Source organism: Salmo salar, unplaced genomic scaffold (genome assembly GCF_905237065.1).
Source record: "Salmo salar unplaced genomic scaffold, Ssal_v3.1, whole genome shotgun sequence".
NCBI classification, from domain to species: Eukaryota; Metazoa; Chordata; class Actinopteri; order Salmoniformes; family Salmonidae; genus Salmo; species Salmo salar.
Window position 1 is genome coordinate 152,501 of NW_025548466.1, and position 22,500 is coordinate 175,000.

The 22,500-nt window shown below is 45.8% G+C and overlaps 1 protein-coding gene across 3 annotated transcripts in view; it reads right to left on the bottom strand.

The window, feature by feature from the left end:
* Window positions 1–22,500, bottom strand: part of LOC106596081 (glutamate receptor 2) — a 108,164-nt gene that overhangs the window by 56,963 nt on the left and 28,701 nt on the right. For all 3 annotated transcript variants that reach the window (XM_045712404.1, XM_045712405.1, XM_045712406.1), the window contains exons 3-5: window positions 21,111–21,350; window positions 11,444–11,640; window positions 941–994 (exon numbers count right to left, since the gene is read on the bottom strand). In XM_045712404.1, the coding sequence (XP_045568360.1) occupies window positions 941–994; window positions 11,444–11,640; window positions 21,111–21,350 (491 nt within the window). The remainder of the gene's footprint in view (window positions 1–940; window positions 995–11,443; window positions 11,641–21,110; window positions 21,351–22,500) is intronic.

Consider the following 22,500-nt stretch of genomic DNA (forward strand, 5'->3'; position numbering starts at 1 on the left):
TACCAGTCAGTAATATGAGAGGTACCAGGTTAGTACCAGGCTATGTGTGATGTCAGTACCAGTTATGCAGTAATATGAGAGGTACCAGGCTATGTGTGATGTCAGTACCAGTCAGTAATATGAGAGGTACCAGGCTATGTGTGATGTCAGTACCAGTCATGCAGTAATATGAGAGGTACCAGGCTATGTGTGATGTCAGTACCAGTTATGCAGTAATATGAGAGGTACCAGGTTAGTACCAGGCTATGTGTGATGTCAGTACCAGTTATGCAGTAATATGAGAGGTACCAGGTTAGTACCAGGCTATGTGTGATGTCAGTACCAGTCAGTAATATGAGAGGTACCAGGTTAGTACCAGGCTATGTGTGATGTCAGTACCAGTTATGCAGTAATATGAGAGGTACCAGGTTAGTACCAGGCTATGTGTGATGTCAGGACCAGTCAGTAATATGAGAGGTACCAGGCTATGTGTGATGTCAGTACCAGTTATGCAGTAATATGAGAGGTACCAGGTTAGTACCAGGCTATGTGTGATGTCAGTACCAGTTATGCAGTAATATGAGAGGTACCAGGTTAGTACCAGGCTATGTGTGATGTCAGTACCAGTCAGTAATATGAGAGGTACCAGGCTATGTGTGATGTCAGTACCAGTCAGTAATATGAGAGGTACCAGGTTAGTACCAGGCTATGTGTGATGTCAGTACCAGTCAGTAATATGAGAGGTACCAGGTTAGTACCAGGCTATGTGTGATGTCAGTACCAGTCAGTAATATGAGAGGTACCAGGTTAGTACCAGGCTATGTGTGATGTCAGTACCAGTCAGTAATATGAGAGGTACCAGGTTAGTACCAGGCTATGTGTGATGTCAGTACCAGTCAGTAATATGAGAGGTACCAGGTTAGTACCAGGCTATGTGTGATGTCAGTACCAGGAATCGTACCAGGTTAGCGATGATGTAATGGTATCCTTTAACATGTCGGCCAATGGTGATGACCTGCAGGAACACAATAAACAATATAATATAAAACAGTATAAAACAGTATAATATAAAACAATATTATATAAAACAATATTATATAAAACAGTATAATATAAAACAGTATTATATAAAACAATATTATATAAAACAATATTATATAAAACAATATCATATAAAACAATATTATATAAAACAGTATTATATAAAACAATATTATATAAAACAGTATTATATAAAACAAAATTATATAACACAATATCATATAAAACAATATTATATAAAACAGTATTATATAAAACAATATTATATAAAACAATATTATATAAAACAATATCATATAAAACAATATTATATAAAACAGTATTATGTAAAACAATATTATATAAAACAATATTATATAAAACAATATCATATAAAACAATATTATATAAAACAGTATTATGTAAAACAATATTATATAAAACAGTATTATATAAAACAATATTATATAAAACAATATCATATAAAACAATATTATATAAAACAGTATTATGTAAAACAATATTATATAAAACAATATTATATAAAACAGTATTATGTAAAACAATATTATATAAAACAATATTATATAAAACAAAATTATATAACACAATATCATATAAAACAATATTATATAAAACAGTATTATGTAAAACAATATTATATAAAACAGTATTATATAAAACAATATTATATAAAACAATATTATATAAAACAATATTATGTAAAACAATATTATATAAAACAATATTATATAAAACAGTATTATATAAAACAATATCATATAAAACAATATTATATAAAACAGTATTATGTAAAACAATATTATATAAAACAGTATTATATAAAACAAAATTATATAAAACAGTATTATGTAAAACAATATTATATAAAACAGTATTATGTAAAACAATATTATATAAAACAATATTATATAAAACAGTATTATGTAAAACAATATTATATAAAACAATATCATATAAAACAAAATTATATAAAACAGTATTATGTAAAACAATATTATATAAAACAATATTATATAAAACAGTATTATGTAAAACAATATCATATTTGGAAGGGATAAACACAGCCGTTTTGTACATTACCTATGAAATGGATTAAAGCACACATTTACCGGTAGAAATAAACATTTTTCACTAATATTTACATTTTTACAAGGTAATTCCTACTTTTTACAAGGTAATTCCTACTTTTTACAAGATAATTCCTACTTTTTACAAGGTAATTCCTACTTTTTACAAGGTAATTCCTACTTTTTACAAGATAATTCCTACTTTTTACAAGGTAATTCCTACTTTTTACAAGGTAATTCCTACTTTTTACAAGATAATTCCTACTTTTTACAAGGTAATTCCTACTTTTTACAAGGTAATTCCTACTTTTTACAAGATAATTCCTACTTTTTACAAGGTAATTCCTACTTTTTACAAGGTAATTCCTACTTTTTACAAGATAATTCCTAACACAGTCACGACCTTTACAGCCAGAATAACGGCAAAGTAGCTGCATTTGCGTTTGTTTAAGCTGTTTTCTATTGACATTCATTTGGATACATACATAACTATGAGCCGGCGATGCCCGATTTTGCCTGGCATAGCTAGAAAAGGTTGCCTTCTCGTCAGGCCACTCGACACTGTTCATTACGAGGAGATAGTATTGCATATAAAAAACACGAGGCTAGAAGGTAGCGCAATAGTTTGTTGCTAGGAAACCTAAAAGACCAGTTGCTGAAAACAGCTGGTGAAACTAGAAACGTGGGAGGATTTGACTGCAACAAAGGGACTGGAGAAATTCATGCTCATCCCTCACCACTTTAGGTCTTCAGATGCTCCATGTCTCTTCCCAAAAGAATATATGCTAGCTAGTTAACTAGCAAAAACTTTCCTCGTTGGACCTGTGTCCACAATGTATCCAATTTCAGTTTGTGTGGTTGTAGGTTTATCTTTCTGTAACTTTGTAGCCTGTATGGTCTGCATGTGTAGGTTTATCTTTCTGTAACTTTGTAGCCAGTATGCTCTGCATGTGTTGGTTTATCTTTCTGTAACTTTGTAACCAGTATGGTCTGCATGTGTAGGGGTTTACTGCGTCATGATTGCAAGGTGACCCAATATCTTTTCCAAATGTCCTGTTATCTGGAATGCCTTTCTAGCTATGATTATTCAGGAATGTTGTGGTATCAATCAATATACTCGATCGTAAAACAATGTCACAAATGACCTTACCTTATACCTAATACAGTCAACAGACAATATACAATAGAACTCAATGGATCCCAATAGAACTAAATTGATCCCAATAGAACTCAATTGATCCCAATAGAACTAAATTGATCCCAATATAATTGAATGGATCCCAATAGAACCCAATGGATCCCAATAGAACCCAATGGATCCCAATAGAACCCAATGGATCCCAATAGAACTCAATGGATCCCAATATAACCCAATGTATCCCAATACAACCCAATGGATCCCAATATAACCCAATGGATCCCAGTAGAACCCAACAGATCCCAATAGAACTCAATGGATCCCAAAATAACTCAATGGATCCCCTATAGAACCCAATGGATCCCAATAGAACTCAATGGATCCCAATAGAACTCAATGGATTCCAATAGAACTCAATGGATCCCAATAGAACTCAATGGATCCCAAAAGAACTCAATGGATCCCCTATAGAACCCAATGGATCCCAATAGAACTCAATAATTCCAATAGAACTCAATGGATCCCAATAGAACCCAATGGATCCCAATAGAACTCAATAGAACCATCAAACAAGCAAAGTGTCAATACAGGATTAAGATTGAATCCTACTACACCGGCTCTGACACTCGTCGGATGTGGCAGGGCTTGCAAACCATTACAGACCACAAAGGGAAACCCAGACGCGAGCTGCCCAGTGACACGAGACTACCCGATGAGCTAAATGCCTTTAAAGCTCGCTTCGAGGCAAGCAACACTGAAGCATGCATGAGAGCACCAGCTGTTCTGGATGACTATGTGATCACGCTCTTGGTACCCGATGTGAGCAAGACCTTTAAACAGGTCAACATTCACAAAGCCACAGGGCCGGATGGATTACCAGGACGTGTACTCAAAGCATGTACGGACCAACTGGCAGGTGTCTTCACTGACATTCTCAATCTCTCCCTGACCGAGTCTGTAATACCTACATGTTTCAAGCAGACCACCATAGTCCCCTGTTCCCAAGGAAGCGAAGGTAACCTGCCTAAATGACTACCGAACCGTAGCACTCACGTCTGTAGCCATGAAGTGGTTTGAAAGGCTGGTCATGGCTCACATCAACAGCATCCTCCAGGATACCCTAGACCCACTCCAATTCACATACCGCCCCAACAGATCCACAGATGATGCAATCTCTATTGCACTCCACACTGCCCTTTCCCAACTGGACAAAAGGAACACCTATGTGAGAATGTTGTTCATTGATGACAGCTCAGCGTTCAGCACCATAGTGCCCACGAAGCTCATCAATAAGCTAAGGACCCTGGGACTAAACACCTCCCTCTGCAACTGGATCCTGGATTTCCTGACGGGCCGCCCCCAGGTGGTGAGGGTAGGTAGCAACACATCTGCCACGCTGATCCGCAACACTGGTGCCCCTTAGGGGTGTGTACTTAGTCCCCACCTGTACTCACTGTTCACCCACGACTGCCTGGACAAACACAACTCCAACACCATCATTAAGTTTGCTGACTACACAACAGCGGTAGGCTTGATCACCGACAACGATGAGACAGACTACATACAGGAGGTCAGAAAACTAACAGTGTGGTGCCAGGAACCTCTCCCACCATGTGGGCAAGACAAAGGAGCTGATCGTGGACTACAGGAAAAGGCGGGCCGAACAGGCCCCCATTAACATCGACGGGGCTGTAATGGAGCAGGTCTAGAGTTTCAAGTTCCTTGGTGTCCACATCACCAACGAACTATCATGGTCCAAACACACCAAAACAGTCGTTAACAGAGGGCACGACAACACCTTTCCTCCCTCAGGAGACTGAAAAGATTTGGCAAAAGCTTCCACCCCCCAAACCATGAGACTGCTGAACAATTAATCAAATGGCCACCAGGCTATTACATTGACCCCGCCCTCCATTTGTTTTCTACACTGCTGCTACTCGCTGTTTATTATCTATAGTCACTTCACCCCTACCTACATGTACATATTACCTCGACTAACCTGTACCCACCGCACACTGACACTGTACCGGTACCCCCCTGTATATAGCCTCCACATTGACTCTGTACCGTAATACCCTGTATATAGCCTCCACATTGACTCTGTACCGTAATACTCTGTATATAGCCTCCACATTGATACTGTACCGGTACCCCCTGTACATAGCCTCCACATTGACTCTGTACCGGTACCCCCTGTATATAGCCTCCACATTGACTCTGTACCGGTACCCCCTGTATATAGCCTCCACATTGACTCTGTACCGGTACCCCCTGTATATAGCCTCCACATTGAATCTGTACCGGTACCCCCTGTATATAGTCTCCATATTGACTCTGTACCGGTACACCCTGTATATAGCCTCCACATTGATACTGTACCGGTACCCCCTGTACATAGCCTCCACATTGACTCTGTACCGGTACCCCCTGTATATAGCCTCCACATTGACTCTGTACCAGTACCCCCTGTATATAGCCTCCACACTGACTCTGTACCGGTACCCCCTGTATATAGCCTCCACACTGACTCTGTACCGGTACCCCCTGTATATAGCCTCCACATTGACTCTGTACCGGTACCCCCTGTATATAGCCTCCACATTGACTCTGTACCGGTACCCCCTGTATATAGCCTCCACATTGACTCTGTACCGGTACCCCCTGTATATAGCCTCCACATTGACTCGGCACCGGTACCTCCTGTATATAGCCTCCACATTGACTCGGTACCGGTACCCCCTGTATATAGCCTCCACATTGACTCTGTACCGGTACCCCCTGTATATAGCCTCCACATTGACTCTGTACCGTAATACTCTGTATATAGCCTCCACATTGACTGTGTACCGGTACCCCCTGTATATAGCCTCCACATTGACTCTGTACCGTAATACCCTGTATATAGCCTCCACATTGACTCGGTACCGGTACCCCCTGTATATAGCCTCCACATTGACTCTGTACCGGTACCCCCTGTATATAGCCTCGTAATTGTTATTTTATTGTTTTTATTGTGTTTATTTTATAATTTTATTTTATTATTATTATAATTTTATTTTGTATTTTTTTTGTCGTTTTTATATATATATGTATTGTTATTTTATTTTTTTCATTTATTTATTTTTTTTTTTTTTTCTTTCATCACATTTCCAGTGGGACAGAAGTTTACATACGTAGCAGTTCAGACGTCCTCTACCCTCCTCTTGTCGTGTCCCGTGTATATATATATTATATATTTACATATTTTTTTTCTTCACTTATCTTTTTATATATATATATTCTTTTTTAATTCTAAAAACTCAACCTCAAAGCACTCTCCTGCAACCCGCCTCACCAATTTAAAAAAAGAAAGTATTATTTACCTCATCTGAATTCCACAACAGAAGCTAGCAAGAGGTTAGCCATTTTCACTGGCTAACGTTGAAGTTCAGCTAGCCACGGTTAGCTGTCATCAGCTATCCATTAGCTCGAAAAGCTATCGCCAGTTTTTGTACAGCGCGACTCAGACCAGAGCATACCGGACCTATTCTCTCTCCTTTCCCCGATTTCTACCGCAGGCTCTGGACATTTACACCTGGATCTTGCAGCTAACGAGCTGCTACCTGAGTGACTATTGGCAACGTCGGTCACGGAATTAACACACATTATTACGGAGCTAGCCAGCTAGCCAGCTGAAGAGTTCCGTCAGCCACTCCTGGGCTATTCCTGAGCTAGCCAGCTGAAGTGTCTCCTGGGCTACAACTCACCTATCCTGACCCGTTTTACTGCCGATCCGGAGCCCCATCGGGTCTTCACGACTGGACCACCGACGTTATCTGCCCGAGGGAGTTATCCAACTGGCCCCTCCGTCGCGACGTAACCTGATCGCCCATCTGCGGCCCGCTAATCGTTAGCTGTCTTTTCGGCTGCGATCTGAATAGGTCTATCGGACACTTTTCTTGGGCCACTATAACTAACTATTTTGCCAACTTGGACAGGTCCCCCTTCCACACGGAACCCCACTAACCCACAGACGGAAACGCACGAGCTGGCTAAAAACAGACCTCCCTCCCATCTTCCACCAGCTTGCTACCTATGGCCCGGCTAGCTGTCTGAATCTCACTGGACCCTTTGATCACTCGGCTAAGCATGCCTCTCCTTAATGTCAATATGCCTTCTCCATTGCTGTTCTGGTTAGTGTTTATTGGCTTATTTCACTGTAGAGCCTCTAGCCCTGCTCATTATACCTTATCCAACCTCTCAGTTCCTCCACCCACACATGCTATGACATCTTCTGGTTTCAATGATGTTTCTAGAGACAATATCTCTCTCACTATCACTAAATGCCTAGGTTTACCTCCTCTGTACTCACATCCCACCATACCTTTGTCTGTACATTATACCTTGAAGCTATTTTATCGCCCCCAGAAACCTGCTCCTTTTTCTCTCTATTCTGGACGTCACAGACGACCAATTCTTATAGCTTTTAGCCGTACCCTCATACTTATTCTTCTCTGCTCCTCTGGGGATGTAGAGGTGAATCCAGGCCCTGCAGTGCCTGGCTCCACTCCTACTCCCCAGGCGCTCTCTTTGATGACTTCTGTAACCGTAATAACCTTGGTTTCATGCATGTTAACATTAGAAGCCTCCTCCCTAAGTTTGTTTTATTCACTGCTTTAGCACACTCCGCCAACCCGGATGTCCTAGCTGTGTCTGAATCTTGGCTTAGGAAGTCCACCAAAAACTCTGAAATCTTCATCCCTAACTACAACGTTTTCAGACAAGATAGAACGACCAAAGGGAGCGGTGTTGCAATCTACTGCAGAGATAGCCTGCAGAGTTCTGTCCTGCTATCCAGGTCTGTACCCAAACAATTTGAACTTCTACTTTTAAAAATCCACCTCTCCAAAAACAAGTCTCTCACCGTTGCCGCCTGCTATAGACCCCCCTCGGCCCCTAGTTGTGCTCTGGACACCATATGTGAACTGATTGCCCCCCATCTATCTTCAGAGCTCGTGCTACTAGGTGACCTAAACTGGGACATGCTTAACACCCTAGCCATCCTACAATCCAAGCTTGATGCCCTCAATCTCACACAAATTATTAATGAACCCACCAGGTACAATCCCAAAGCCGCAAACACTGGCACCCTCATAGATATCATCCTAACCAACGTGCCCTCTAAATACACCTCTGCTGTTTTCAACCAAGATCTCAGCGATCACTGCCTCATTGCCTGCACCCGTAATGGGTCAGCGGTCAAACGACCTCCACTCATCACTGTCAAACGCTCCCTGAAACATTTCAACGAGCAAGCCTTTCTAATCGACCTGGCCCTGGTATCCTGGAAGGATATTGACCTCATCCCGTCAGTAGAGGATGCCTGGTTATTTTAAAAAAATGCCTTCCTCTCCATCTTAAATAAGCATGCCCCTTTCAAGAAATTTAGAACCAGGAACAGATATAGCCCTTGGTTCTCCCCAGACCTGACTGCCCTTAACCAACAGAAAAATATCCTGTGGCGTTCTGCATTAGCATCGAACTGCCCCCGCGATATGCAACTTTTTAGGGAAGTTAGAAACCAATACACACAGGCAGTTAGAAACGCCAAGGCTAGCTTTTTCAAACAGAAATTCGCTTCGTGCAACTCCAACTCTAAAAAGTTCTGGGACACTGTAAAGTCCATGGAGAATAAGAACACCTCCTCCCAACTGCCCACTGCACTGAGGATAGGAAACTCTGTCACCACCGATAAGCCCACTATAATTGAGAATTTCAATAAGCATTTTTCTACGGCTGGCCATGCTTTCCACCTAACTACCCCTACTGCATTCAACAGCACTGCACCCCCCACAGCTACTCGCCCAAGCCTCCCCCATTTCTCCTTCTCCCAAATCCATTCAGCTGATGTTCTGAAAGAGCTGCAAAATCTGGACCCCTACAAATCAGCTGGGCTTGACAATCTGGACCCTTTCTTTCTAAAATTATCTGCCGAAATTATTGCAACCCCTATTACTAGCCTGTTCAACCTCTCTTTCGTGTCGTCTGAGATTCCCATAGATTGGAAAGCAGCTGCTGTCATCCCCCTCTTCAAAGGAGGTGACACTCTTGACCCAAATTGCTACAGACCTATATCCATCCTACCCTGCCTTTCTAAGGTCTTCGAAAGCCAAGTCAACAAACAGATTACCGACCATTTCGAATCCCACCGCACCCTCTCCGCTATGCAATCTGGTTTCAGAGCTGGTCATGGGTGCACCTCAGCCACGCTCAAGGTCCTAAACGACATCGTAACCGCCATCGATAAGAAACATTACTGTGCTGCCGTATTCATTGACCTGGCCAAAGCTTTTGACTCTGTTAATCACCACATCCTCATCGGCAGACTCAGTAGCCTTGGTTTCTCAAACGATTGCGTCGCCTGGTTCACCAACTACTTCTCTGACAGAGTTCAGTGTGTCAAATCGGAGGGCCTACTGTCTGGACCTCTGGCAGTCTCTATGGGGTACCACAGGGTTCAATTCTTGGGCCAACTCTTTTCTCTGTATACATAAATGATGTCGCTCTTGCTGCTGGTGAATCTCTGATCCACCTCTACGCAGACGACACCATTCTGTACACTTCTGGCCCTTCTTTGGACACTGTGTTAACAACCCTCCAGACGAGCTTCAATGCCATTCAACTCTCCTTCCGTGGTCTCCAACTGCTCCTAAACACAAGTAAAACTAAATGCATGCTCTTCAACCGATCGCTGCCTGCACCTGCCCGCCTGTCCAGCATCACTTCTCTGGACGGTTCTAACTTAGAATTTGTGGACAACTACAAATACCTAGGTGTCCGGTTAGACTGTAAACTCTCCTTCCAGACTCACATCAATCATCTCCAATCCAAAGTGAAATCTCGAATTGGCTTCCTATTTCGCAACAAAGCATCCTTCACTCATGCTGCCAAACATACCCTCGTAAAACTGACCATCCTACCAATCCTCGACTTCGGCGATGTCATTTACAAAATAGCTTCCAATACCCTACTCAACAAGCTGGATGCAGTCTATCACAGTGCCATCCGTTTTGTCACCAAAGCCCCATATACTACCCACCACTGCGACCTGTACGCTCTCGTTGGCTGGCCTTCGCTTCATAATCGTCGCCAAACACATTGGCTCCAGGTCATCTACAAGACTCTGCTAGGTAAAGTCCCCCTTATCTCCGCTCACTGGTCACCATAGCAGCACCCACCTGTAGCACGCGCTCCAGCAGGTATATCTCTCTGGTCACCCCTAAAGCCAACTCCTCCTTTGGTCGTCTCTCCTTCCAGTTCTCTGCTGCCAATGACTGGAACGAACTACAAAAATCTCTGAAACTGGAAACACTTATCTCCCTCACTAGCTTTAAGCACCAGCTGTCAGAGCAGCTCACAGATCACTGCACCTGTACATAGCCCATCTATAATTTAGCCCAAACTACTACCTCTTCCCCTACTGTATTTATTTATTTTATTTATTTTGCTCCTTTGCACCATATTATTTATATTTTATCTTTGAACTTTCTTCAAACTACAAATCTACCATTCCAGTGTTTTTCTTGCTATACTTTATTTACTTTGCCACCATGGCATTTTTTTGCCTTTACCTCCCTTATCTCACATCATTTGCTCACATTGTATATAGTCTTATTTATTAATTTATTTTTTTATTCTACTGCATCATTGATTGTATGTTGTTTTACTCCATGTGTAACTCTGTGTTTTTGTATGTTGTCGAAGTGCTTTGCTTTATCTTGGCCAGGTCGCAATTGTAAATGAGAACTTGTTCTCAACTTGCCTACCTGGTTAAATAAAGGTGAAATAAATAAATAAATAAAAATTGTGTTACTTTACAAAATATATTTTTTACTTTTATTTCTTTGGTAAATATTTTCTTAACTCTTCTTGAACTGCACTGTTGGTTAAGGGCTTGTAAGTAAGCATTTCACGGTAAGGTCTACACTTGTTGTATTCGGCGCATGTGACAAATAAAGTTTGATTTGATTTAAATGATCCATGGTATGACCATCTTAAAACAATTCCATATCTTAGTTTATGGCTTAGACTTTTAACCTTGTCTTGTTCACAACCCAGACAGACAGACAGACAGACAGACAGACAGACAGACAGACAGACAGACAGACAGACAGACAGACAGACAGACAGACAGACAGACAGACAGACAGACAGACAGACAGACAGACAGACCAACCTGGTCCATGATGTCTTTAACCTTGTCTTGTTCACAGTCCAGAATGACTCTCCTCTCCTTTCGTATCTCCAGGTCTTGGAACATGGAGCGATACGCCTCGTCCTTCCTCTCATCCTTCAGGTTGCCCACGTTGATGGCTGTTACAATCCACTTCCTCTCTGCTGCTGTATCCAGGATCACTTGCAGGGTGGACAGACCTACACATATATAGACACACGGTAGGATAGAAAGGTGACTGGGGTTAGGGTCACGGTAGGATAGAAAGGTAACTGGGGTCACGGTAGGATAGAAAGGTGACTGGGGTTAGGGTCACGGTAGGATAGAAAGGTAACTGGGGTTGGGGTCACGGTAGGATAGAAAGGTAACTGGGGTTAGGGTCACGGTAGGATAGAAAGGTAACTGGGGTTAGGGTCACGGTAGGATAGAAAGGTAACTGAGGTTAGGGTCACGGTAGGATAGAAAGGTGACTGGGGTCACGGTAGGATAGAAAGGTAACTGGGGTTAGGGTCACGGTAGGATAGAAAGGTAACTGGGGTTAGGGTCACGGTAGGATAGAAAGGTAACTGGGGTCACGGTAGGATAGAAAGGTGACTGGAGTTAGGGTAGGATAGAAAGGTAACTGGGGTTAGGGTCACGGTAGGATAGAAAGGTGACTGGGGTCACGGTAGGATAGAAAGGTAACTGGGGTTAGGGTCACGGTAGGATAGAAAGGTGACTGGGGTCACGGTAGGATAGAAAGGTAACTGGGGTTAGGGTCACGGTAGGATAGAAAGGTAACTGGGGTCACGGTAGGATAGAAAGGTAACTGGGGTTAGGGTCACGGTAGGATAGAAAGGTAACTGGGGTTAGGGTCACGGTAGGATAGAAAGGTGACTGGGGTTAGGGTCACGGTAGGATAGAAAGGTAACTGGGGTCACGGTAGGATAGAAAGGTAACTGGGGTTGGGGTCACGGTAGGATAGAAAGGTGACTGGGGTTGGGGTCACGGTAGGATAGAAAGGTAACTGGGGTTAGGGTCACGGTAGGATAGAAAGGTAACTGGGGTTAGGGTCACGGTAGGATAGAAAGGTGACTGGGGTTAGGGTCACGGTAGGATAGAAAGGTAACTGGGGTTAGGGTCACGGTAGGATAGAAAGGTAACTGGGGTTAGGGTCACGGTAGGATAGAAAGGTAACTGGGGTCACGGTAGGATAGAAAGGTAACTGGGGTTAGGGTCACGGTAGGATAGAAAGGTGAAAGGGGTTAGGGTCACGGTAGGATAGAAAGGTAACTGGGGTTAGGGTCACGGTAGGATAGAAAGGTAACTGGGGTTAGGGTCACGGTAGGATAGAAAGGTAACTGGGGTTAGGGTCACGGTAGGATAGAAAGGTAACTGGGGTTAGGGTCACGGTAGGATAGAAAGGTGACTGGGGTTAGGGTCACGGTAGGATAGAAAGGTAACTGGGGTTAGGGTCACGGTAGGATAGAAAGGTAACTGGGGTTAGGGTCACGGTAGGATAGAAAGGTAACTGGGGTTAGGGTCACGGTAGGATAGAAAGGTAACTGGGGTCACGGTAGGATAGAAAGGTAACTGGGGTTAGGGTCACGGTAGGATAGAAAGGTAACTGGGGTTAGGGTCACGGTAGGATAGAAAGGTAACTGGGGTTAGGGTCACGGTAGGATAGAAAGGTAACTGGGGTTGGGGTCACGGTAGGATAGAAAGGTAACTGGGGTCACGGTAGGATAGAAAGGTAACTGGGGTTAGGGTCACGGTAGGATAGAAAGGTAACTGGGGTTGGGGTCACGGTAGGATAGAAAGGTAACTGGGGTTAGGGTCACGGTAGGATAGAAAGGTAACTGGGGTTAGGGACACGGTAGGATAGAAAGGTAACTGGGGTTAGGGTCACGGTAGGATAGAAAGGTAACTGGGGTTAGGGTCACGGTAGGATAGAAAGGTAACTGGGGTTAGGGTCACGGTAGGATAGAAAGGTAACTGGGGTTAGGGTCACGGTAGGATAGAAAGGTAACTGGGGTCACGGTAGGATAGAAAGGTAACTGGGGTTAGGGTCACGGTAGGATAGAAAGGTAACTGACTCTTCAGGAGGGTATCTCTCCAGGAACAGGGTTGGAGTGTAAACCTACAGGAGGGGTATCTCTCCAGGAACAGGGTTGGAGTGTAAACCTACAGGAGGGGTATCTCTCCAGGAACAGGGTTGGAGTGTAAACCTACAGGAGGGGTATCTCTCCAGGAACAGGGTTGGAGTGTAAACCTACAGGAGGGGTATCTCTCCAGGAACAGGGTTGGAGTTAACCTACAGGAGGGGTATCTCTCCAGGAACAGGGTTGGAGTGAAAACCTACAGGAGGGGTATCTCTCCAGGAACAGGGTTGGGCAGCTCTGATCTACACAGATCAATAAGGGATCATAGCTTTCACCTGGATTCACCTGGTCAGTCTATGTCATGGAAACAGCAGGTATTCCTAATGTTTAGTATACTCTGTGTATATGATATACAGTAGACTGTCCTAAAGGTAGGAAAACCAATACTGACCAGATGTCCCTTAATGTCAGATCTGTACTATAGTGTATACTGTACATATGTAGATATACTGTATGTATGTATGTCTGTACAGTAGAAGTCGGAAGTTGACATACACCTTAGCCAAATTGTCACAGGCGTCGATGAACGGCGACCAAAATGCAGCGGGTTTTGTGCTCATCTTTCTTCTTTATTTGAAAGAACAACTCAAAACAAAACGACGAAACAGATCCGTAAGGCTCCCAGGCGATACAGAAAACAACCACCCACAAAGACAGGATAAAACAGGCTGCCTACGTATGGCTCCCAATCAGAGACAACGAAAGACACCTGCCTCTGATTGGAAGCCATACATGGCCACAACATAGAAAAAGAAACATATAAATGGAAAACTAGAACCAAAATCCCCTAGAACCCAAAAACACACAAAACAAACACCCCCTGCCACGCCCTGACCATACTACAATTACAAATGACCCCTTTACTGGTCAGGACGTGACAGTACCCCCCCCCCAAAGGTGCAGACCCCGACTGCACCTCCAAAACAAACAAAAAAAAACACAAAACCAACCCCAAACGGGAGGAGCATCGCTGGAGGCCTGCTGAGTGGAGCTGGGACCGGTCTCCCCGGACTGGGAAGACTTACAGGAGACTGGGTGCGCTGAGCAGGCACGAGGCACACTGTGCCATGGAGGTGCACCGGAGGTCTGGAGCTCAGGGCTGGCACACTCCGTCCTGGCTGGATGGTCACTGTAGCCCGGCACGGGCGGAGCGCTGGCACAGGGCGAACTGGGCTGTGCTGGAGAGTGATGGCTGCCGTGCGTAGAGCAGGCGCAGGGTAAGCTGGACTGAGGAGACGCACTGGTGGCCAGATGCGCTGCGCCGGCGCACTTCTCCCTGGCTGCCGGCCAACTCTCGCCCGGCAACGCTGCGGAGCCCTTACTGGCCGCACCGGACTGTGCGTGCGTATGGGCGACACCGTGCGCATTTCTGCGTAGCTCGGTGCTCTCCTCGTCACCCGCTCCCCACGGTAAGCACGGGGAGTTGGCTCAGGACTCCATCCTGACTCTGCCCAACTCCCCGTGTGCCCCCCCTCCCAATTTTTTGGGGGGTGCCTCTCGGCCTCATGTAGCTCCCTTAATTTCCTCTCCCAGAAACGTCGTTCTGCCTCCCACGTCCATCCTTCTCCTCGGTGCTCCAATCCCCGCTGCTTGGTCCTTGTTTGGTGGGTAGTTCTGTCATGGGCGTCGTAAGGATTGGACCAAGGCGCAGCGGGTTAAGTGCTCATCTTCTTAATTTATTTAAAGAAAACACTTAAACAAAATAAACAAATGATGAAAAACTGTTCCATAAGGCTCCCAGGCGATACAGAAAATAACCACCCACAAAAACACAGGATAAACAGGCTGCCTAAGTATGGCTTCCAATCAGAGACAACGAAAGACACCTGCCTCTGATTGGAAACCATACCTGGCCACACATAGAAAAAGAAACATAGAAATAGAAAACTAGAACCAAAACACACAAAACAAACAGCCCCTGCCACGCCCTGACCATACTACAATTACAAATGTCCCCTTTACTGGTCAGGACGTGACAGTACCCCCCCCCCAAAGGTGCAGACCCCGACAGAAACATAGAAATGGAAAACTAGAACCAAAATCCCCTAGAACCAAAACACACAAAACAAACAGCCCCTGCCACGCCCTGACCATACTACAATTACAAATGACCCCTTTACTGGTCAGGACGTGACACAAATACATTTAAACTCACTTTTTCACAATTCCTGACATTTAATCCTAATAAAAAGTCCCTGTCATAGGTCAGTTAGGATCAACAATTTATTTTAAGAATGTGAAATGTCAGAATAATAGTATAGTGATTTCTTTTAGCTTTTATTTCTTTCATCACATTCCCAGTGGGACAGAAGTTTACATACACTCAATTAGTATTTGGTAGCATTGCCTTTAAATTGTTTAACTTGGGTCAAATGTTTCGGGTAGCCTTCCACAAGCTTCCCACGATAAGTTGGGTGAATTTTGGCGCATTCCTCCTGACAGAGTTGGTATAACTGAGTCAGGTTTGTAGGCCTTCTTGCCTGCACACGCTTTCAGTTCTGCCCACACATTTTCTATGGGATTGAGGTCAGGGCTTTGTGATGGCCACTCCAATACCTTGACTTTGTTGTCCTTAAGCCATTTTGCCACAACTTTGGAAGTATGCTTGGGGTCATTGTTCATTTGGAAGACCCATTTGCAACTAAGCTTTAACTTCCTGACTGATGTCTTCGGATGTTGCTTCAATATATCCACATCATTTCCTTTCCTCATGATGCCATCTATTTTGTGAAGTGCACCAGTCCCTCCTGCAGCAAAGCATCTTCGGCTTGCAAGCCTCCCCCTTTTTCCTCCAAACATAACAATGGTCATTATGGCCAAACAGTTCTATTTTTGTTTCATCAGACCAGAGGATATTTCTCCATAAAGTACGATCTTTGTCCCCATGTGCAGTTGCAAACCGTAGTCTGGCTTTTTTATGGCGGTTTTGGAGCAGTGGCTTCTTCCTTGCTGAGCGGCCTTTCAGGTTATGTCGATATAGGACTCGTTTTACTGTGGATATAGATACTTTTGTACCTGTTTCCTCCAGCATCTTCACAAGGTCCTTTGCTGTTGTTCTGGGATTGATTTTCACTTTTTGCACCAAAGTACGTTCATCTCTAGGAGACAGAACGCGTCTCCTTCCTGAGCGGTATGACGGCTGCGTGGTCCCATGGTGTTTATACTTGCATACTATTGTTTGTACAGATGAACGTGGTACCTTCAGGCGTTTGGAAATTGCTCCCAAGGATGAACCAGACTTGTGGAGGTCTACAATTTATTTTCTGTGGTCTTGGCTGATTTCTTTAGATTTTCCCATGATGTCAAGCAAAGAGGCACTGAGTTTGAAGGTAGGCCTTGAAATACACTGACAGGTACACCTCCAATTGACTCAAATGATGTCAATTAGCCTATCAGAAGCTTCTAAAGCCATGACATCATTTTCTGGAATTTTCCAAGCTGTTTAAAGTCACAGTCAACTTAGTGTATGTAAACTTCTGACCCACTGGAATTGTGATACAGTGAATTATAAGTGAAAATAATCTGTCTGTAAACAATTGTTGGAAAAAATACTTGTGTCATGCACAAAGTAGATGTCCTAACCAACTTGCCCAAACTATAGTTTGTTAACAAGAAATGTGTGGAGTGGTTGAAAAACGAGTTTTAATGACTCCAACCTTAGTGGATGTAAACTTCCCACTTCAACTGTATGTGTGTATGTGTGTGTGTGTGTGTGTGTGTGTGTGTGTGTGTGTGTGTGTGTGTGTGTGTGTGTGTGTGTGTGTGTGTGTGTGTGTGTGTGTGTGTGTGTGTGTGTGTGTGTGTGTGTGTGTGTATTGTGTGTGTCTGTGTGTGTGTGTGTGTGTGTGTGTGTGTGTGTGTGTGTGTGTGTGTAGGTAAGTAAAGAAATAAAACAACAGTAAAAAGACATTTGAAAATAACAGTAGCAAGGCGATATACAGACAGCGGTTAGTCAGGCTGATTGAGGTAGTATGTAGATATGGTTAAAGTGATGCATATATGATAAACAGAGAGTAGCAGGGGAGGGCACACAATGCAAATAGTCCAGGTAACCATTGGTTACCTGTTCAGGAGTCTTATGGCTTGGGGGGGAAAAACTGTTGAGAAGCCTTTTTGTCCAACACTTGGCACTCTGGTACCGCTTGCCATGCGGTAGTAGAGAGAACAGTCTATGACTGGGGTGGCTGGGGTCTTTGACAATTTTTAGGGCCTTCCTCTGACACCGCCTGGTGTAGAGGTCCAGGATGGCAGGAAGCTTTGCCCCAGTGATGTACTGGGCCGTACGCACTACCCTCTGAAGTGCCTTGTGGTCGGAGGCCGAGCAGTTGCAATGCCAGGCAGTGATGCAACCAGTCAGGATGATCTCGATGGTGCAGCTGTAGAGCCTTTTGAGGATCTGAGGACCCATGCCAAATCTTTTTAGTTTCCTGAGGGGGAATAGGTTTTGTCGTGCCCTCTTCACGACTGTCTTGGTGTGTTTGGACCATTCTAATTTGTTGGTGATGTGGACTTCAAGGAACTTGAAGCTCTCAACCTGCTCCACTACAGCCCTGTCGATGAGAATGGGGGCGTGCTCTGTCCTCCTTTTCCTGTAGTCCACAATCATCTCCTTAGTCTTGGTTACATTGAGGGATAGGTTGTTATTCTGGCACCACCCGGCCAGGTCTCTGACCTCCTCCCTATAGGCTGTCTCGTCGTTGTCGGTGATCAGGCCTACCACTGTTGTGTCGTCAGCAAACTTAATGATGGTGTTGGAGTCGTGCCTGGCCATGCAGTCGTGGGTGAACAGGGAGTACAGGAGGGGACTGAGCACGCACCCCTGGGGAGCTCCAGTGTTGAGGATCAGCGTGGCAGATGTGTTGCTACCTACCCTCACCACCTGGGGGCGGCCCGTCAGGAAGTCCAGGATCCAGTTGCAGAGGGAGGTGTTTAGTCCCAGGGTCCTTAGCTTAGTGATGAGCTTTGAGGGCACTATGGTGTTGAACGCTGAGCTGTAGTCAATGAACAGCATTCTCACATGGGTGTTCCTTTTGTCCAGGTGGGAAAGGGCAGTGTGGAGTGCAATAGATATTGCATCATCTGTGGATCTGTTTGGGCGGTATGCAAATTGGAGTGGGTCTAGGGTTTCTGGGATAATGGTGTTGATGTGAGCCATGACCAGCCTTTCAAAGGACTTCATGGCTACGGACGTGAGTGCTACGAGTCTGTAGTCATTTAGGCAGGTTACCTTTGTGTTCTTGGGCACAGGGACAATGGTGGTCTGCTTGAAGCATGTTGGTATTACAGACTCAATCAGGGACATGTTGAAAATGTCAGTGAAGACACCTGCCAGTTGGGTCAGCACATGCCCGGAGTACACGTCCTGGTAATCCGTCTGGCCCTGCGGCCTTGTGTATGTTGACCTGTTTAAAGGTCTTACTCATGTCGGCTACGGAGGGCGTGATCACACAGTCGTCCGGAACAGCTGATGCTCTCATGCATGCCTCAGTGTTGCTTGCCTCAAAGCGAGCATAGAAGTGATTTAGCTCGTCTGGTAGGCTCGTGTCACTGGGCAGCTCGCGGCTGTGCTTCCCTTTGTAGTCTGTAATGGTTTCCAAGCCCTGCCACATCTGACGAGCGTCGGAGCCGGTGTAGTATGATTCAATCTTAGCCCTGTATTGATGCTTTGCCTGTTTGATGGTTCGTCGCAGGGCATAGCAGGATTTCTTCTAAGCTTCCGGGTTAGAGTCCCGCACCTTGAAAGCGGCAGCTCTACCCTTTAGCTCAGTGCGAATGTTGCCTGTAATCCATGGCTTCTGGTTGGGGTATGTACGTACAGTCACTGTGGGGACGACATCCTCGATGCACTTATTGATAAAGCCAGTGACTGAAGAATCCCGGAACATGTTCCAGTCTGTGCTAGCAAAACAATCCTGTAGTTTAGCATCTGCTTCATCTGACCACTTTTTTATTGAGCGAGTCACTGGTGCTTCCTGCTTTAATTTTTGCTTGTAAGCAGGAATCAGGAGGATAGAGTTGTGGTTGGATTTACCAAATGGAGGGTGAGGGAGAGCTTTGTACGCGTCTCTGTGTGTGGAGTACAGGTGATCTAGAGGTTTTTTTTTCCTCTGGTTGCACATTTGACATGTTGATAAAGATTTGGTAGAACTGATTTAAGTTTCCCTGCATTAAAGTCTCCGGCCACTAGGAGCGCCGCCTCTGGGTGAGTGGTTTCCTCTTTGCTTATTTCCTTATACAGCTGGCTGAGTGCGGTCTTAGTGCCAGCATCTGTCTATGGTGGTAAATAAACAGCCACGAAAAGTATAGCTGAGAACTCTCTAGGCAAGTAGTGTGACCTGCAATTTATCATAATATACTCTACTTCAGGCGAGCAAAATCTAGAGGCTTCCTTAGAAAAGGGCACACAATGCTGTGGGGATGTTTTTCAGCAGCAGGGAAACTAGTCAAGATCGAGGGAAAGATGAACGGAGCAATCGGGGGAGAAGGGCCTTGGTCAGGGAGGTGACTAAGAACCCGATGGTCACTCTGACAGAGCTCCAGAGTTCCTGTGTGGAGATGGGAGAACCTTCTAGAAGGACAACCATCTCTGGAGCACTCCACCAATCAGGCCTTTATGGTAGAGTGGCCAGACGGAAGCCATTCTTCCGTAAAAGGCACAACAGCCCACTTGAAGTTTGCCAAAAGGCACCTAAAGGACTGACCATGAGAAACAAGATTCTCTGGTCTGATGAAACCAAGATTGAACTCTTTGACCTGAATGCCAAGCGTCACGTCTGGAGGAAACCTGGCACCATCCCTACGGTGAAGCATGGTGGTGGCAGCATCATGCTGTGGGGATGTTTTTCAGCGGCAGGGAAACTAGTCAAGATCGAGGGAAAGATGAACGGAGCAAAGTACAGAGAGATCCTTGATGAAAACCTGCTCCAGAGTGCTCAGGACCTCAGACTGGGGTGAAGGTTCAACTTCCAAACAGGACAACAACCCTAAGCACACAGCCAAGACAACGCATGAGTGGCTTCGGGACAAGTCTCTGAATGTCTTTGAGTGGTCCAGCCAGAGCCCGGACTTGAACCCAATCGAACATCTCTGGAGAGACCTGAAAACAGCTGTGCAGCGACGCTCCCCATCCAACCTGACAGAGCTTGAGAGGATCTGCAGAGAAGAATGGGAGATACTCCACCAAATACAGGTGTTGCCAAGCTTATATAGCATCATACCCAAGAAGACTCGAGGCTGTAATCGCTGCCAAAGGTGCTTCAACAAAGTACTGAGCAAAGGGTCTGAATAGTTATGTAAATTTGATATTTCAGTTTGTATTTGTAATACATTTGAAAACATTTCTAAAAACCTGTTTTTGCTTTTTCATTAGGGGGTTATTGTGTGTAGTTTGATGGGGGGGAAAAAAACAATTTAATACCATTTTATAATAAGGCTGTAACATAACAAAAATGTGTAAAAAGTCAAGGGGTCTGAATACTTTCTGAATGCCCTGTATGAATAGATGTATAGGTAGTAGGTAGTAGACTCACCTCTGTCACTGTCATAGAGGTAGGCGAACTTGTCCCACTTGTAATACTCCACTAAGCTGACCAGAGGTCCCTTGATGTCGGGTCTCATCTGAAGGACAAACTGATTCAGTCCGTCAGCAGGGAAGGACGGCGTGATGAAGGACACGTGGAGGGTCTCACAGAAAGACGTGATGGTGTTCACACTCTTCTTGTCATAGAAACCAAAGATGGCATACACACCCCTGGAGAACTGGGAACAAACTGCAGAGAGAGGGAGGGGAGGGGGAGGGAGGGAGGAGAGGGGGAGGGGGAAAGAGGGAGGGAGGGAGGGAGGGAGGGAGGGAGAGAGAGGGGAGGGGAGGGAGAGAGAGAGGGGAGAGGGGAGGGAGGGAGAGAGGGAGAGAGAGGGGGAGGGAGGGCAGAGAGAGAGGGGAGAGGGGGAGGGAGGGAGAGAGGGAGGGAGGGAGGGGAGAGGGGAGGGAGGGAGAGAGGGAGAGAGAGGGGAGGGAGGGCAGAGAGGGGGAGAGGGGGAGGGAGGGAGAGAGGGAGAGAGGGAGGGAGAGAGGGGAGGGAGGGAGGGACGGAGAGGGGAGAGGGGAGAGGGAGGGAGAGAGGGAGAGAGAGAGGGCAGAGAGGGGGAGAGGGGAGGGAGGGAGAGAGGGAGAGAGGGAGGGAGAGAGAGAGAGGGGAGGGAGGGAGAGAGGGGGAGAGGGAGGAGGGAGAGAGGGAGAGAGGGAGAGAGGGAGGGGAGGGAGAGAGGGGAGGGAGGGAGAGAGTGGGAGAGAGGGAGGGGGAGGGAGAGAGGGGAGGGAGGGAGAGAGTGGGAGAGGAGGGAGAGGGAGGGAGGGAGGAGGGAGGGAGGGAGGGAGGGAGGGAGGGAGGGAGGGAGGGAGGGAGGGAGGGAGGGAGGAGGGAGGAGAGAGAGAGAGGGGAGGGAGGGAGAGAGGGAGAGAGGGAGGGAGAGAGGGGGAGGGAGGGAGGGACGGAGAGGGGAGAGGGGAGAGGGAGGGAGAGAGGGAGAGAGAGAGGGCAGAGAGGGGGGAGAGGGGGAGGGAGGGAGAGAGGGAGAGAGGGAGGGAGAGAGAGAGAGGGGAGGGAGGGAGAGAGGGGGAGAGGGAGGAGGGAGAGAGGGAGAGAGGGAGAGAGGGAGGGGAGGGAGAGAGGGGAGGGAGGGAGAGAGTGGGAGAGAGGGAGGGGAGGGAGAGAGGGGAGGGAGGGAGAGAGTGGGAGAGGAGGAAGGAGGGAGGGAGGGAGGGAGGGAGGGAGGGAGGGAGGGAGGGAGGGAGGGAGGGAGAGAGAGAGAGAGGGGAGGGAGGGCAGAGAGGGGGGAGAGGGGGAGGGAGGGAGAGAGGGAGAGAGGGAGGGAGAGAGGGGGAGGGAGGGAGGGACGGAGAGGGGAGAGGGGAGAGGG